The sequence below is a fragment of the Periophthalmus magnuspinnatus genome, chromosome 11, assembly GCF_009829125.3.
Source record: "Periophthalmus magnuspinnatus isolate fPerMag1 chromosome 11, fPerMag1.2.pri, whole genome shotgun sequence".
NCBI classification, from domain to species: Eukaryota; Metazoa; Chordata; class Actinopteri; order Gobiiformes; family Gobiidae; genus Periophthalmus; species Periophthalmus magnuspinnatus.
In genome coordinates, this window is record NC_047136.2 from 22,387,700 (window position 1) to 22,405,487 (window position 17,788).

The 17,788-nt window shown below is 36.6% G+C and overlaps 2 protein-coding genes across 2 annotated transcripts; one reads left to right on the forward strand and one right to left on the reverse strand.

Annotated features, from left to right (window-relative positions):
* The first annotated feature begins 3,506 nt into the window (after positions 1-3,506).
* On the forward strand, positions 3,507-7,078 carry LOC117378328 (formyl peptide receptor 2-like). The gene is made up of 3 exons (XM_033974916.2): positions 3,507-3,565; positions 4,963-5,137; positions 5,388-7,078. The coding sequence occupies exons 2-3, from the start codon at positions 4,970-4,972 to the stop codon at positions 6,273-6,275; spliced, it is 1,056 nt and encodes a 351-aa protein (XP_033830807.1). The 5' UTR covers positions 3,507-3,565; positions 4,963-4,969; the 3' UTR covers positions 6,276-7,078.
* Positions 7,079-11,367: 4,289 nt separating this feature from the next.
* LOC117378440 (chitin synthase chs-1-like) lies at positions 11,368-17,737 on the reverse strand. Its single transcript, XM_055225233.1, has 8 exons — positions 17,569-17,737; positions 16,988-17,186; positions 16,436-16,470; positions 16,292-16,356; positions 15,691-15,801; positions 14,949-15,163; positions 13,946-14,051; positions 11,368-11,454 (listed from the first exon to the last, which is right to left on the reverse strand). The coding sequence occupies exons 1-8, from the start codon at positions 17,735-17,737 to the stop codon at positions 11,368-11,370; spliced, it is 987 nt and encodes a 328-aa protein (XP_055081208.1).
* Between the last annotated feature and the right edge of the window lie 51 nt (positions 17,738-17,788).

Genomic DNA, 17,788 nt, shown 5'->3' on the forward strand with positions numbered 1-17,788 from the left:
TGCAGTACTGCGGCTTGAGTAAATGTTATGGTTCCTGTTCCAACTGTGAGAAAGTCTAAAGTGACTTGAGCTTTATGTTGACAATATGAAATGATTTGAACATGTGTGTTTCTTGCAGCTGCTTCAGATATGATTTAGTTTGGATCATTTTTGTGTCTGTCCTCTGAAAACACCAGGTTTTGTGCATTATTTCATGTTTTTTCCTTCAGATTACATTAACTTCAAATTATAAATCAGATGTTACATCCAGACAGTTACTCTTAATAATACTTGAGTATTACTTTTCCCAAATACTTTTTTACTTTTACTTGACAAATTTCTTGGACCACTACTTTGTACTTTTATTTCAGTAATATTATTTTGAAGTAACATTACTCTTACGTGGTAGAAAGGTAAATGGTCACATTTTTATGTCACTCAAAGTGCTTTACATCAAGGAACCACTCACACATTCACACACACATTCATACATCACACTGAAACTGGGGGCGAGGTGTTTTAAGTGTCTTGCCCAAGGACACAACAACAGCATTCATCTGTGGGAATCACACTGCCAACCTGTGGGTCAGTGGAGGTGACCGCTCTATCAATGATGTTTATGTTGAGAGCAGGATTTGAACCTTCGGATCAGTGAACAAACACTCTACCAACTGTCAGCCCCAAGACAGTACTGTACTTGAGTAAACTTTTTGTCCACCACGTCTGGTTAAGTGCTACTTAGTCACACCTCACGACAAAAATATGAAATATAAAATGCTGAACCCAAAACTGTGAACTCTATTGCACTCTATTTGTTATAAATGATGTGAAATCTCGTCCTGTCTCTTTGTCATGTCACTGTCTCGTGTCATGCCTCCTCACACCCTAAAATAATAAAGGATCCAAATATGATTTATTGCTGCACTAACAGGTTAATTGTTGAAGTCATGATGTAGTCATGAATGAATCATTATTATAAAACATTACCTCATGTTACAGAGTGGTGTGAGTTTCTCTGTTGTGATTCAGATTGCCATCTAAAAATGAAACAGACAGAGTTGAAACAATCCTTATATTTGCATATTTGAGTCTTTATGGGTTTTTTTTCTTGGTATATTTTATTTTTTAGTGCTCTACTGAAAGCATTTTAGTAAAGATATGTACTATTTCTATTTGTACAGAAATCTTCCAATAATCAAAGTTGTGTTTTACTAACCCACACTTGTGTATATACCCTTCCTTATCCAAACTTCCCCTTTTTATTTGTGGTCTGTGGTAGCCTCAGAGGCAGGCATCTGTTTTTGTAATCAAGACATTTTGATTCCATTTCAGAAGCCGTTTCAGTTTCAGTGAGACAATAGGAGTGGTTTGTGTCTTTAAATGCAGGTGTTTCAAGGTCAAGCACACGGTGGTGTCTTAAATTTGTACGCTAAAACCCACAGTAGCTGATTCTTTGGCAAATGTGAGTTTGTGGTTTCATAGCAAGATCCTCAAGGGGCCATACTATGTTCATATAAGCAATCTCATGAAATGCAGTAGCCGAATACTCCCTCCCACACAGAGCCACTTTTACATTAAGAGTCCAATAGTAATCAGTGATGTTTTATATTATTGCAGTGTTGATTCATGCCATAGTGAACTGGTGGCATGTTGTCGTTTTATTTATTTATTTATTTATTTATTTTGTGACAAAGTGGGCCTTTGTCACTTTAATACCACTGTAGTTTACCGGTAGTTTATTACACATTTGGTCAATAATGTTGCAATACACAACTAAATAGAACTAATTTTAATTACAATCTTTATTTAATTATTTATTTTAGTCATTGGGGATGTCTTTTTGTGTTGGATGGCTTGATAACCATCTACATGTATTGTTTTTTGGTTTTTTTTTTACATATTTAGTTTTACTGGTTTTATTGTTTTAAGACCAGTAAGTGGTTATTTTATTATTATTGTAGCATTCTGGAGTAAGAAAACTCACCAGATTACTTCTAGTTTATCTTCTGAGCTACTGTAGACCGTAACCCACACCAAAACAAGAGCAAAACACCAGCAGTTTCCACCAGTTTCCAAATAGACCAGAAACTAACCAACAGAGCCTTCACGTCAGCTTGTCAGCATAGCAACCAAGTGTCACATACAAAAGCAGTTATATTAATAAAAAATATATTAACGGTAACAAGAACAACAAAATGTGTCATCACAAAATATCAGATCATTACATTATATTATTATATTGGAAACTGGACTGGAGAGGTCAAAGTGTCTTGCTCAGGGACACAGCAGTATGAACCCGGGCAAGTTAAAGATCCTACGTTTAAACCACGTGACCATTGTCATCCCTATAGGAGACTATTTTGAAGACGCACTCTTGTGAGATTAACTCAGGTGGAGTGTCTGTTAAAGTCCCACAGTGCAACATTAAACGTATCTGTCTATATGAAGACTATAAACAAGTGCCGCAATCAAGCCAAGTTACATGTCAGATCTGTGGAGAGGCCTACCAACAGCGAGTTTTGTTCAGCTGTAAATATATTTGTTACGAAATACATATTCATACAAACTCTGTGAGTTAAATACCATATTGTGGACATAGACTGTATATACAAATGAACATAGCTGATCTGCTACAGGAAGTGATCATGGGTGCAATTCCAGCTCCACTGACTCTGGCTCCAATTCACTTTACACTGGAAAACTGTGCCTCTGTCTATAACTGTTGCTGTCAGGGTTGGCATTTTGGTCTTAAAATGTTCGTATGAACCCGCTCTACATGATCCTGGTGTTTTTATTCTGCTATTGTAACTCAAGATATGAACATTAATAACACACATATCAGGTGCCTTCTTTCCCCAAGGTTGCCCTGCATTAGCATTAGCAACAGGTTTGATTGACAGCTTTGTTAAGCGCCTACTCCCTGCTAAACCAGCGGTGCGGGCGGAACGGGGTGTTATCTTCAACAGCCTCACTTGGCTCTTTGGTTACTATGATACTAGTGGTCAGAATTCCTAGTATTTAACTTGGCTCCAAATTGGCCCCTATAACTGCTCTAGCCTCAATGAGCTTCATTTGACTGGAGCTGAACACTGTAGGTGTCGTCACTCTCCTTTAGTCCACTTCTTTATAGTCTATGATTGTGGAACATTCCAAGCAAAGCAATAGTGTGTAAATGCAGACAAGCTGGTGACAGATGCCCACATCAGAAAAGTTACATAGTGCATCTTTACAAAATTAGCACCCCTAATGCTGCAGTGTGATTATTGTCAAAGCTTCCATGCATTTCCAACAGAGCCAAGACATGATATGCAAACACAAAGTGACATGTCCGTATACATTATAATCCCATTCCTCTAACAGGCTTTTCCAAATGACTTTCAGATAAAAATCAACATCATTATCTGGACATGAGCCGGATCTGTGTGATATTGAGTTAAACCGTGAGAGCACTGCTGATCAGCTGTTTTGTTTGGGGGTGTGTCATATTAACTGACCACAGACTCTTAAACAACATGTGTCCATTTCCTCTTTAAGCTGCATTGTGTCTGTTCAGTGCTCTTCATCTCAAATTGCACCATTCGCACTGGTAAGGTCTTTTTTTTTATTTAAACAAGACAGGGACACCTGGCTGCCTGCTGGATTTGATTTGCATATATTTTTAGTATCATTAATATATCTAAAGAAAAATATTGTTGACTAAATACAGCTAAGTATCTATCATTCAAAACAATAAATGTGTTGTGGATCGCAATCATAACCAGACCTAAAATTCAGCCTTTTGTCCACTTCTTCTTTAAAATGTATATAATATGTGTTTTTGGGATGCTAATTACATTGCAGTTGTTGTTTTTTTTTGTTTATTTATTTATTTATTTATTTATTTATATATATATTTATTTGGCAGGGACAATGCAATCTGACATAGTTACAACATGAACATTGCAGCTGATGTGATGCATATAGAGTTTATAGCAAAAGCTAATTCTCAACTCCCGTCCCTGGTTGGGCTTCTCCACAATTGTTTTTTTTGTTTTTTTTTTTTTTTTCAAAAATATGCTAATATAGATAGATAGATAGATAGATAGATAGATAGATAGATAGATAGATAGATAGATAGATAGATAGATAGATAGATAGATAGATAGATAGATAGATAGATAGATAGATAGATAGATAGATAGATAGATAGATAGATAGATAGATATTGTATATCTTCTAGATTTAAAAATGGCCAATAGCAGCCCAAATAATGAAAAGTGTCTTTTATCTTAACTCTTTTTCACTCACAGATATTTAGAAGTAGACTCTGACTCAAAGCACCTGACTCTGATAAACACAGTTAAAATTAGAGCTTCTCCTGTGGAAATGTGAAGCTCAGTCAAAGTATCACAGAGGGTAGTTGCTTTTTATAACTTTTTATTACAATACTTAACCAATACTCTGTAACTTTCTAAAAGTGGCACATCACTGCAGAATTCCATGGAAATAGAAACCAAACTTTGGAACAGTTTCAATGAGGATAGATGAGTATTATTTATTTAACATTTCCATGGAGACAAGCAGAAGGATGCAACAAAGTTATCAAATGACTTCAACTGAACAGCAGAACAAGAGCAGAATTCTGATTCGTGTGAATATAAGGTGGCAGCTATTTTAAAACGAGAAACTACAGCCATGTTTGATGTGGTGTTTCTAACCCCTGCTTCAAGCCCAAAGAGGAGTGTTTGACCAAACCACAAAATGTTTGTCAGAAGTCAAAAATCCTACTGTCTGAATATGATGTATGTTAACGGTGCAGTTCTGAAGGAGAGTCCCCACCTGCTTGGCTCAATAAAGATGTCTTCATTACTTTACCTTGAAACTTCCATTGTATTGGTTTTAACATATATCTTACATGTATTCAAGTTAAAGCAACATGGTCAAGCACGTGGCACACTCACCTCTCAAAAAGTTACAAAATATAACTGTAGATCTTTTCCACAGATTCACAATGTCTTTGAACACCTCGCAGCTCAGTCTGAACTCCATCAAAGCAGAGCAGGAAGTGGACATAGATGCCATCATGAACAACATCAGTATTGTCCTGTTCACGCTCACCATTGTCCTGGGCATTCCTGGAAACGCCATGGTCATTTGGGTGGCAGGATTCAAACTTAAGGTAGAAAACAAGGCAATGTAAAATCATGTTGTATTTTACTGAAAACTACCCAGAGAATTACAATTTGACCACAGAAATGCTCTAAACAAGTTTGGTGAAGTTGGACTTAAAAATGGTGCACAAGACTTACGGTTTATTTTCTGTGAGGACCGTAGTGCACAGTATTACTAAAAATCTATTTAAAGTTATATATGCTCAAGACAAGAAAACTTATTTTGACCATTTCTAACATGTTTTTGTTTTTTCTCAGTCTAAAGTCACAAACGTGTGGCTGGTGAACCTGGCCATAGCAGACCTAATCTTCTGCTTCACTCGGATCTCCTCTCTCGTCAAAAAACTCTTCTTCGACCACTGGCCTTTTGGAGTCTTCGTCTGTAAATTCAACGGCTTCTTCAAATACACTAATATGTTCTGCTCTGTGTTCCTCCTGGCTGTGATCAGTCTGGACCGAGCTCTCTGTATTTGTAGACCGCTCTTCATCAAAACTAAACGCACTGTTTGTGTGGCCCGTATCGTCACTGTGTGTGTGTGGGCATTCGCTTTTATTTTCAGCACACCTTATTTTAGGTATCGCCAAGTTTACTTGGACAAAAACAACCTAAGTAAGTGCTCCTTGAACGTGAAAGAGTCTAAAGATGGTGACAACAGCACCAAACTTGCTCTGTACTTAGTTCGTTTTCTATGTGGCTTCTTGTTGCCATTTTTGGTCATTCTTATTTGTTACATCATGGCTGGTGTAGGAATCAAACGCACCCTCCTGTCACAGAAATCCCGCCCACTCAGGATACTCGTCACGCTTGTTGTCGCCTTCTTCCTGTGCTGGGCTCCATACCACTGCCTCCTGCTGGGGAAAATGGTGAACAGCAAGAACATAGTGGTGAAGATCTGGCATCCCGTAGCGAGCGGAGTAGCATATTTTAACAGCTGTGTGAATCCGATACTGTACTATTGCATGGGAGTGTGTGCCGGGGGCAGGCAGGGGCGGAGTTTGGCGGAGGCATACAAAAAGGCATTGGGAGAGGATGCAAATGGGCCCACCTCTCAGTCTGTGGAGGGGACAGTGGATGAAAGCATAAGGTACCAAACCTGTGAAGACATTAGAACACAGCAGCCCACAGAGGAGGTGGTTAAACTATGAGTTAAAGATGATATATGGATTGAGTGGTTAATTTGTACAAAATGTATTCAGGTATTTTTGTGTATGATTTTACCTGCAACAATATTCAAAGCTAAGAGTTTTTAGGTTTATTTATACAGTACTATGGCTGAATGGTTAGTGCATATGGGTAGCCTGGGATCCAGAATACATACTTCTTAAATACTTTACTAAGATGTGAGTCTGGTCACCAGTCAATCTCCCCATTTTCAGATGGGCATGATTGACAGGTGGATTACCCAATCAGGGACATGCATCTGTATCGAAAAAAGTAAAGGATTAAAATACTGAGGAACAATGTGGATTTCTGCAGAATCAGTAAGTGAAGCACTAAACTGTTCATGAGGTGAGAGAAATGTGATTTTGTTTGTAAATGTTGAGTCCCCAATGAGCTCCTACATTTCTCATGTGTCACTGAACAAACGCAGTGGAGGGCGCTGGGACCAGATTGATGTTAATCTGTATAAAATTACAGATCATTCTGGATTTGCCAGGCAAACACATGGCCCATAGTTAATGCATTATGCAATATTAAATGTGCACTATGTAACTTTTCTAAGGGTACATCATTTGTCTCCATGGAGATGTTATTGCTTTGCATTGAATGTTATACAGTACAGGAATAAAGTTACCTATTTCCAAGGACATATATATGCGATGACTAGGCCAAGTTGCCCAAAACAAATCAAACTGATCAAATCTGTTTGATGTGTGATATTAAGCTTTATCGAGATAATGTAATGAACAGTAACGTAACTGTTGTTTAATAAAATGGATGAAGATCATATTTTTTTACTCTGAACAAACTGCTTTGGACAGTTTGGTTGATCAAATGCAGTGAAGAATGGATCTGTTCTTTAAAGAGAAAGTGAAAGAATATATAAGAACTTAATGACTTTTTCAGTTGTTATAAAATGTTTCACACTTGATTCAGGTGACTCACCAAAACAAAACCTGTAACAGTGATTATGGGATTTCTGAGGATGAACAGGACCCCAAATGTTGCAGAGAACAGATTTTTACTGTCTTAAAATATGTAAAACAGAGCTGGTTCATTTAAACAGATTGCAGTGGTCAAAAGTTATTCCTCATTCAGAGCATCCTAATTATTCTCCATGATGAGTTTATAAGCATTATCCCCATCTCTCCAGAGCAGAGACCTGAGAGCAGAGTTTTGCCATAAACTAACAACAACTAGCATGCTAATACACTTTTTGACTATCAGATAATAAAATGCTTTCTAATTAGATGCACACAGTAAGCACCAGACAGATTTTGACCTCAAGAGCTGCTTATACATCCATACATGGAGCAAGACAAACTTAACTTTTTTTTAAAGCAATTGCAACTATGTAGAGGGATGTGGGCGGAGACAGGTGAAAACAGGAACGCAAGAACACTGCAGGAATATTCAAACGTGTGTAAATCAATCAAAATACAACTATGAGTATGACATTCATTTTAACATGATTAAAAGCATGTTGACTCTGCATCAGTTTCTCTTAATGATTCAAAAAATATTTGATTAAACCATGAAAAAACATTAAAATATCAATAACTTTCCATGATGATGGCAAAAAGACAATTGAGGCTGTTCCAAAATGAGCAAATTGATTTCATCAGTGAGATAAGTATCTGCTGACGTCAAATGCATGCAGTGAGATAAGTATCCACTGAGGCTTGTATGAGAAAGCATTTAATCTTTTCATACCTGTAACAACCAGATAAAGCCCGTCTCTATCACAGCTGCTAAAATTAGCCAAACTGGTTTGATGGAAATCCTGTGGTTTTGCATGGGTTATTCAAATGCCTTCTGATAATGAATGCCTTTGCAACACATAAAGGAAAACAACAAACGGGAAGTGAGAGGGTTTCTATGTAAGTTTATTAATATCACAGTAGCATAGAAATAAGGGTCACACTGCAGGTTACAAGAAATGAAACTGAGTGGGTTTTTCGGTCTATTCTGGTTTTCAGACACTTTCTCCATGAGAGCAGAATTGTTGTTTGTATATGGTATGAAACATGCCTCATCATTTAAAGCCATACTATGTAACTTTTATGGCCTTCCTGCTTGTGTCCAGAGAGATTAATTGGCTGTAATGTTCCACAGAAAAGCATCAAATGTATCTATCTTGCATTTAATCAATTATATGTGTTTTATTGCCTGGAAAGCACATTGAAAAAAAGTTTTTGTTTTTTTTTACAGTTAGAGGCTCTCCTCTCCACAGACCTAACCTGTATCTTGATCTTGTGGTGCCACCCGTTTGTTTCCATGAAGATAGACACATTTAATGCCTTACTGTGGAATATAAGCAATAGCATATCCATGGAGACAAGTACGTGAGCTCCCTCCATCCTAACGTTACTTAAGGGACCATTAATATGTCTTATTGGGCCACAGGGACTTTTCAGATTAAACAGTTTAGATGTGTTTTCATGACGTCATTGTTTGACTGAAATTATAAACATCCTTTTCCCCCTAAACTGGACTAAAGAGAAAAATATATATATATATATTTCTCAGTGGAAAACTTGGTGTACAAGGACTTAAGGTCACCCAGTTGTGGCACCTGCCTAGGTCCAGCCCGTGTCACCTGGAAAAAGATAGAAATGCTCTAATCTGGCATATTTCCATGTAATAACAGATATTGCAAGGATATGTTTGTTTTGTTTTTTGTTGTTGTTGGGGGGTTTTTTCTCCTAAAAAAAAAATTAAGTGATGTGCAAGCTACAAATCTTTATATACTAAATGGTACAAAGATTGAAAGAGTCACCACCTCTAAAAACATATCTCAGAATTATGTAACAGTTTAAAATCAAAATCGTTTTATTGTAGAAACAAATATTACATCCCAGTGAATTACAGAAAAAAAAATCACATGCAACTATTGTTTTCATATTGAATTAGGGGATTTCAGCCTCTGCTTTGAAACCGTTGGATCTGCTCATTCACTCAGCCCTTTGTTTCATTGCAGGTGATGAATTTGAAACCCATCACGTATTTTATACCAGATCACTTGACTTCATAAGGCAGGAAAACAGGCTTTTGGCTGTTTTCCCTCATAAAAATAGAACATATTTCAAGATCAAGCGAAACTGGATACTTTGGTCCCACAGTCACTATTTAATAATCGGGTAATGAACTTTTATACACACACCTGCTCCTGTTTTTAATCTTTTATATGGTCTTATATGCTGGTATGTTTTTTTGTTTGTTTGCATTGTATTTTAAACAGGGCAGCCGTGAAAAAGAGTGCATACGTGCTCTCATTGAGTTCCCTTGTATAAATAAAGATAAATAAAGAAAGAAGAATAGAAAGTGAATTGGAGCGAGAGTCAACGGAGCCGGAAGCGTGACCATGCTCACTTCCTTTTTTTATTTGGAACGTGGCGGCTAGCATGTTAGCTGTGTCCATTGATATATACAGTTTATGGTTTAGACTTACAAATAATAGTAATAATATAACATTAGTTTTAGCAAAAAAAATGATATGGTACAAAATAAAAAGCATCAATTTTGTTTCCAGCACGTTACATCAACTCTACAAGTATTTCTTATTTTATCTGTCATTATGAGGACTTTTTTCCATTCAAAAGAGATGATATTTTGTTTTAAATTGTTAATCACTACAGCAACGGTCCTTATTTTTCATCATTCTGATCCTCAGGGATACGAAGCATGCAAGTCATTCTCCTCAAGGATGCATTAGTCTCTATATATTCCACCATATAAGTTGGTAAGTTCCTCACCGATTCTCTGTGAGGCTTTAAAACAGCTCTGTAGTCCGTATGGAACGTATTGGCTGTCAAAATCAGATAAATCAGCAGCCCCGTGCAAAATAATGCAACCCGATTGACGATGGCGGCGCCCACGGCAACTTCCAGAATAAGGTGAATAACATCAGTCTTCACAATAGGAATACTTAGTTTAACACCACATATATTTATTCATAGTATCAATAAAACACTTTAATACAATAAAGATTAGTAATAATAAATAGGATAAAGAATAATAAATAGGATAAAGAAAAACAAAATGAATGTTCTGAATAAACACAAAAATAACCACATTTCATTTGACCTTCATAGAGCTTTGTTCACATTTATAGTACACCTGAGATAAGGTTACATTCACCTTCCACTGTTTGAGGATGTTACAACTCCAGAGAGGAGGGATCTATGTATGGGGCTTGAAATGTTATACTAAACAATACCACATTTTACTACTATTAGTATTTGATGGGAATATGTTGTGTTCTTTTTGTGTCAAGCATAAGGTCCCTTAGAGTCAATGTAATTAAGAAACATATATCACTTGAAAACTGTTCATTTGCTTCTCTACCACACAAATTAAAGAAAGGTGTGGTACTACTCAATCAAAACGTTTTCATTAAGATCATTCAGGCAGTTAATTGAGCAGCATAATTTAATTAGGTTCACTTTTGTGTCTCTCACCCACAGGTATGCGGTTTGATCCCAGCTCCATTAGATGAACTGAATGCTGTCATTGTCTCCTTGGCAAGACACCCAAGGAGACGTAGCCCCCGTTTCTGTATATACTGCTGTATGAATATGTGAGTGAATGGGCATCTCCTTTGTGGGTTTTCTGTTTAGATATTTCTATTGGCCCCTTCCCCCGTCACTGTAACATGATCTAATGTAAAGCTCCACCATGTAACTTTATATATATATATATATATATATATATATATATATATATATATATATATATATATATATATATATATATATATATATATATATATATATATATATATATATATATATATATATATATATATATATATACACAAACTCAGAAAGGTGTTGCTTTAAATTGTCTCAAGGATAAATAAAGTTATACTGATTGATTAATGGACTAGTGTAGAAAAGGAGTCATCCAAAACTGCAGTGCAGTTGGGGCCAAAACTGTATATATCAGGGAGAAAAGTTCCTGAGTCATTCTTTAATTAAAAAACGCACACGATACAATCCTTCATCGTCTTCAGTGCATTGTCTGGTGGTGCATTTAAAGTGCTGTATAACTTTCTGTCATTTGCATTGGCTTTATTCAGACCATTGTGTCTGCGCCTTGCTCTCTGTCGTGTAGATTTGGGTAGAACAGCTCGTCTTCGTCATCACTTTCCTCATCGTCAACCTGCGAGGAATGCAGATGATTAAACATTGAAACATATTTTAACACACCTACATCATGAGCAAATTACGTTAACAGTGCTAATTAAAATATTTTCCGGGTAAAGTACAATGCCATGTTGAGGGAGCGGTGCCTTTTAATAGGTTGTAAATTCCACTCTATTTATTCAAAGTAGATTACTAGTTGTAAAATTATGAGCGACAAAGCTACAGTCACATGGATGTCAGTTTAGGATCATATCAAAAGGTTTAAAAGGACAATTATAGGTGTCATTTGAATACAGAGCTGGAAAACAAGACTTCTGCTTTTGTGTGTTGGTTGTGCAACACCTTTGCAAATACGGTTTTGTGAAATGTCATGTCCTCCAGAGGCCAATGAGACAGAACTAAGTGAGGGTGCATTCACTTGTCCTGGTTTGAGCCTAGTTTAGTCATGTTTTAGACTTGGTTTAGACTTGTGCTAGTTCTGGTTTAGTTCTGGTTGCTCCCAGTTTAGACATGTGTGGTAAGTTTCAATGCATTCTTGAGTGTAGATCGGGGCTTCTTAAACCTGATTTGGGAAATATTTTTACATGCAAAAACTTAAAACTGAATGCAAAACTAAACCTGAACTAAACCAAGACTAAACCAAACTTGAACAGGACCAAACACAAGTCTACAGCTGGTGTGAAATTCTGTGCTTTTAACCTTGTTTTGTCTTCTAGTTTAGACACTTTCACCATAGCCTTACCAGGTTTACTCTTGCCTGAGAACTGCATTAGACCGGATTAAGAGCTGGTTTAGACCTATAATTTATCCATCAACTCACATTTTTTTACAAATGAAATATTAGCTTGAATGAGCGCTAGTATACTCCTTTTTACCTGCTCCTCCCATATAAACAAAAGAACAATAAAAGAGGAGAAAAATGGGTAAGATTATCATTTGGGCTTGGTTTGAACAGAAACATTGTATAGCCAAACATTTAATTAATAATGGAGCAATTCATTTCTAAAAATAAGTGAATATGTCACTGCTGGACTACAACTACTCCTCCTCCTACTACTACTACTGTAATACTAAACCTCAAAGTGGACACCCTTTACTTTGTTGACAGCACGTCTACTGAAATGATTTCCCTCCACAGTTGTCCTTTGTCAGGGTCAGGAAATGCAAACCAGGGTTCAAAGCAAAGTGTGGCTGTTTTTTAATTGTTTTACTCTAAAACAAGTTCTGAGTTATTTTGAGAGTATTTTTTCTGTTTCCACATATGTCCATTCATATTTCAGTGCCTTCAGTGAGAAGCTACAATGTAAATAAATTTGACCCATATAAGTAAAACTGATTTGGTTTTGGCAAATACAACTGTGCAAAATGTATAGGTTTTGTGGCAGTTTGAGGCAGGCAGAACAGGCCCAGGTCTAGAGAGGTGCAAAAGGGTGAGACCACATTTTAGGTGCATAAAATAATGTCACTTAATGAAAAAATACAGTCTTTGCCGCCCTTTGATACCTGGATGCCCTGGCTCTGGCTTGTAGTCATTTTAATAATAACTGTTCAAACTACAACACTGAAATTTGCTGCCTTTGTGTCTAGTGTTTTATCTTCCTAAGTATAAAGAAACCAACATAGCTCTTTAAACAGATTATATGATGATAACAAAGAAGACACCTCCCAAACTACATGACAAAACAAACAAATATCTGCAGTGTCTGACATATTCTTTACACAGCATGCCAATATGTTTTTCTATCACTAACCTCAAATCACCCTGGACATGAAAAGGTCATAAAATAACAGTTTCCCCATAAACCACAGTGAATCACAAACCACTGAATAAATAAATATATTGTCTCCAGGAAAAGCAACATGTCAGTGGATCCAGTTTGTCAAATTTGGATCATTCTAGGTTCATCGGGTCCATTTGTGACCAGACCGTAGACCATAGGCAAGATTAATCACCATCAAATCAACCACCACAATTTCCTCCACAAACATCCTTCAGATCTGTACAAATATCTTCTGAAATCTAACTCTTGTATTTGTTTGTCACTTCTTTTATCAGTCTTTCTGTCAAGTCTTTTGGGCGCGGTTGAAATGTGAACCTTGAAAAGAATCCTGCTGTTAAAACAAACTGAAAATCTAATCGCAATTGTAATGCTTGTCAGAAAAATCACATCATTTTCCAAAAATCGTTCAGCCGTTCATTGTTCTGTGAGACTGGTCAACACGGCCCCTCCTACAGAAACTCACATCCATTACACCAATATCTGTGAACTGGTCTTAGCATCACTGCAATCATTTCATAAAACAACACCGATCTGACTATGGCACTACTTTTCTTTAAAAATTAACTGAGGAACCGCTCATTATTTTATTCGTCTGCTCAAATCTAAAGTAAATGTTTGGTGTTTGCTGCTGTATTAATGTAACATTGAATTGTGATAATTAAATTTAATGAAAGTAATTAAAGTCAACGTTTTGTTTTGTTTTTTTGTTTTTTTTTAAATAAATACCTTTTTTAAGGCTTCGAAAGTTTCCATTTTCGGATCCATCTTGGGAATCTCTAGCTTCTCGGTCTCTGTGTCCAAGAAGGAGATGTAATGAATCAATGTGTATAACCTAAAAGAGAGACAAAAACAAACATAAAATTAAATGTTACAAAATTATTCAAAATACATTCGAAAGATAGGAATATGTATTTGTAAGTATCCAAATTCTGACAATGTTTTTTTTTTTTTTACTATACAGTTAATGATAAGATCCTGGGTTTGATTTTCACAGATTTTATTTATTTATTTTTTCTGTTTTAGTGCAGCCAATACTTATAATCAATATTAGTGACTGAACAGTTATCGAAGACGTCCACACAGTTGTCTTGGCTGGGTTCCTGTTAAGTCATGATATAGACCTGATTTGGTTCTCTTCTAGATCTGGTTTGGTCCTGGTCTAGTCCTGGACAAGTTCTAGTCCTAGTCCTAATTTATCAGATGATTTTTATAATGTGATTTTTTTGTGTGTGAATTGTTATGGAAATCTTTACTTACAGTGTTTTACCTAATTTATACATTGTCATATAGACTGGGACTAAGAGGTCTGCACCCCAGTACTCAGTCTATATTACAAAGTACACATTAGGTAAAACATTGTAAGGAAGAATGTTTGTTTACGGTACTTTTTGGGCTCCCTGTTCTACTGCTACAGTTCTTATCATTTCTGTTCCACCAGTGAAATGCCCTATTCCAGGGGCTGTCAAATTTTTCACACCAAGTACCAAAAAAAAAAAAAAAAAAAAAAAAAAAAAAAGATTTGGCTGTCCAGGTACTACCAGATCCAGGTCTAATCTGGGACTAAACCAGGTCTAAAAGTGGACTACATCCTTTCCGCTGTAGTTCTCAACAAGAAATGATCCAAAATAGGACAAAAAGTGACACATTATTATTCAGTGGTTGAATTAATATACTGAGGTCAAAAGTGTTCAAATGCAATATGAGAAGCGGTTACATAAGTACTGCTTACCTGTGCCAGAGCATGGCTATAAACTGAATGAAGACAAGTAGAGCGAAGGCCAGTATAAACATGATTCCGACGGGCTCGATCAACATGTATTCTCCTGTCTCTTCGAGGTTAATGTTCACCTTTGGGATCCGGATGCCCACGAGGTCACTCCTGTACTGCAGTGCAAAAGTAGCCACCAACCACAACGCGTTGATCATGAAGTATACAAAGTTTCCCTGGAAAAACAAGGGATTTTTAGAAAACTGGGAATGTAGGTGCGAGATTATATGCAGGAAAATACTGAATTGTTGTTGTGAAGCTAGAGGTGGGCAATATTGAAATCTTGATGTATTTTTAGAGTATCCCAGTAACAATAAACAGACAGATCAGATTATGTCAATCCAACAGAAGGGTGTTAAAACATGTCCTAAAATCATTTTGATTGAGGTTTAGTATCAAATAAATGAATATCTCATATCAAAATAGCACTTTCTTCAGTTTTAAAAAAATCTGCCACTTGCAGCATTTTTGCACATCTAAAACAACAGTGCAGTGCTATCTTTGAAATAATGATTCTGCATGAATATGTTTCATTTTTCAGTTCATTCACCTTATGTGGGACACATAAAACAATATGGTACTTAAACCTCCACCAAGACCAGACACTCTATATAAGAGCAACCGGTCGCTGATGAGCTCTGACCATATTGTTGGGCCAATATATAGGGCCAATTTTGATCTTTTTGAATTTCTTGCAGTTTACCTTATTCCTAAGACTCCGAAGACCATCCATCATTTCTTGTTGTTGTTGTTTGTCAAGATTCACTGGTTCCAAATAACGAACGATCAACTCTTGGAAAAACTGCTCCTCGTCCTGCAACGGTAAAACCAGAATTTAGATTCAGAAAATGTGTATTTGAACTCACATGTCTGACTCAATAAACAATATTGCAAGGAAATAGCATGTTGCAACAGCTCAAACTTCTCAATTTTACAGAAGTGTACAATTTTTGGAAAGTAAAATAGACAAAAAGGCAGACTTTATTCATGATTTTACTTATTCCTTATTCCCTAAGTCCTACATTAGACATGATTGAGTCTTGGTTTAGTCTTTAGTTGCTTTTTTATTTCAGTTTGAATTGTAAACAAAGACATTATCAGAAGAACAAAAAGAAGAACATTATCATAATAGTAAACAGTTATCAAACCTCATCTCTTGCTTATATTGTGCACCACTAATTCAAATAAGACTAGCGCTTTTTAAATATGTATTGGTAGTATTTCTTTGCATTATCTTAGCTATGGTTCCTGTGTCTGCACCTGAGTCCTTAACAAAGATCAAATCAAATGCAATAATTTCTTACCGATTCAAGAGTGTCTTCTACTAAACGCATATCATCGGACACACTCTGTACCTGAGTGACCCAGCCTGAAGGAAAAGGAGACATTATAAAAATACAAACACGTATAATTATTTCAGTCATGGTTTTATCCGTGTGGTGACTTACACTGGACAGGAATGAAAGGGGCAGGTTCTGGATACCTGAAAAACACGTTCACCCATCAGTGGTTTGTAATGCAATGTTTAAATCCTTATGAAAAAGATGACAAATGTGTCATGTTTAAAGCTTAAGTGTGTAACTTTTCTGGTAGAGCATCTGCCACCTTCTTGTTTCCATGCAAATGTTATTGCAAAACCTGGGATGTTCCACAGTATGTCATTAAATTTATGTATCTCCCTGTAGACAAGCAGGTGACATTTCAGATCTATGGAAAAGTGACCCCACTCATGGTAAAAATGTTTTCCAAGGTATTTTTAATGAAGCAAAGAAAACGTTGATATTTAATTTGATGTAAGAAAGGTAAAGATTTAATTCTATACTGTAAGGAATAACATCTCCATGGAAACCAGCTGTTAGAGGACCAAAAAAGTTACACAGTGCACTTTTAAACCTGTGAATTTGATTACTGAAAGTTCATTTAACCAGTTATTACCAATTATTATACAGTTTCCTTAGGGTCAAATCTTTTTTATAATCTGTTAATGTAGTGGCACATACTGGTCTGGCTCGGCTTGAATAGGGGCCACATCGTCCACGATTGTGTTATGGGGCAGTAGTTCTGGGTCTTCTAGGTCCTCTTGGTCTTGGTACTGAGACTCTGGGTTCTCCTCTCTCACCATCGGCTCGTCTGCACTGTCTTTCCTACACCTCTGACAACAGGCCCCTTTGCGGAAGAACTGCTTGAAGCTATTCCAGGCTACAAACAAAAACAAATTCACCAATGGTTAATCGGTGAACATTATTAACATACATTTTTTCTGAAAAGTATTGCAATTGATTTGAGATATATGTTTTAAAAGTATGATTCTGTTTCAGACTGCACCTTGTAAACAGGAAACAAACAACATAAGACATAACATAATGTAAGAGTGCAAAATGTGTTGTTCCATAAATAATTTTACTTGCCACGTCAAATCTACTAAAATAAAACATTTGTAATTCAAGTATTTGTATTTACTTTTGACTTTTTAAAGTGGACTGTTATATTGTGACCTGCATAATCTTGATAAACCAGATAATCTTGACACACTTACCCTTAACTGAGCTTAAAATGTGTGATTGACTGAACCAGGTCTCACCTTTCTGCACGGGGCTCAGAGCAGGGGCGGAGGCTGCAGGCTGGGCAGTCCCTGGTGCTGGTGCTGTCTCTCTGGTTCCCCAGGACACGCTGTTCATGTTGACCAAAGAGTAGATACTGAGCAGCAGATATGCACTGGGGATGCAGAGGAGGTAGAGGAAGCCATGCATGATCAGGCCCACCTCCTGAGGATGAAGAAGAGCCGTGATCACATAGAAAGC

Coding starts and splice junctions, on each gene's coding strand:
- LOC117378328 (XM_033974916.2), top strand. CDS start 4,970: ATGTCTTTGAACACCTCGCAGCTCAGTCTGAACTCCATCAAAGCAGAG. Junction 5,138..5,387: donor TGGCAGGATTCAAACTTAAG/GTAGAAAACAAG, acceptor GTTTTTTCTCAG/TCTAAAGTCACAAACGTGTG.
- LOC117378440 (XM_055225233.1), bottom strand. CDS start 17,737: ATGCATGGCTTCCTCTACCTCCTCTGCATCCCCAGTGCATATCTGCTG. Junction 15,802..16,291: donor TAGAAGACACTCTTGAATCG/GTAAGAAATTAT, acceptor TTACCGTTGCAG/GACGAGGAGCAGTTTTTCCA. Junction 11,455..13,945: donor CTTTCGAAGCCTTAAAAAAG/GTATTTATTTAA, acceptor CATTCCTCGCAG/GTTGACGATGAGGAAAGTGA.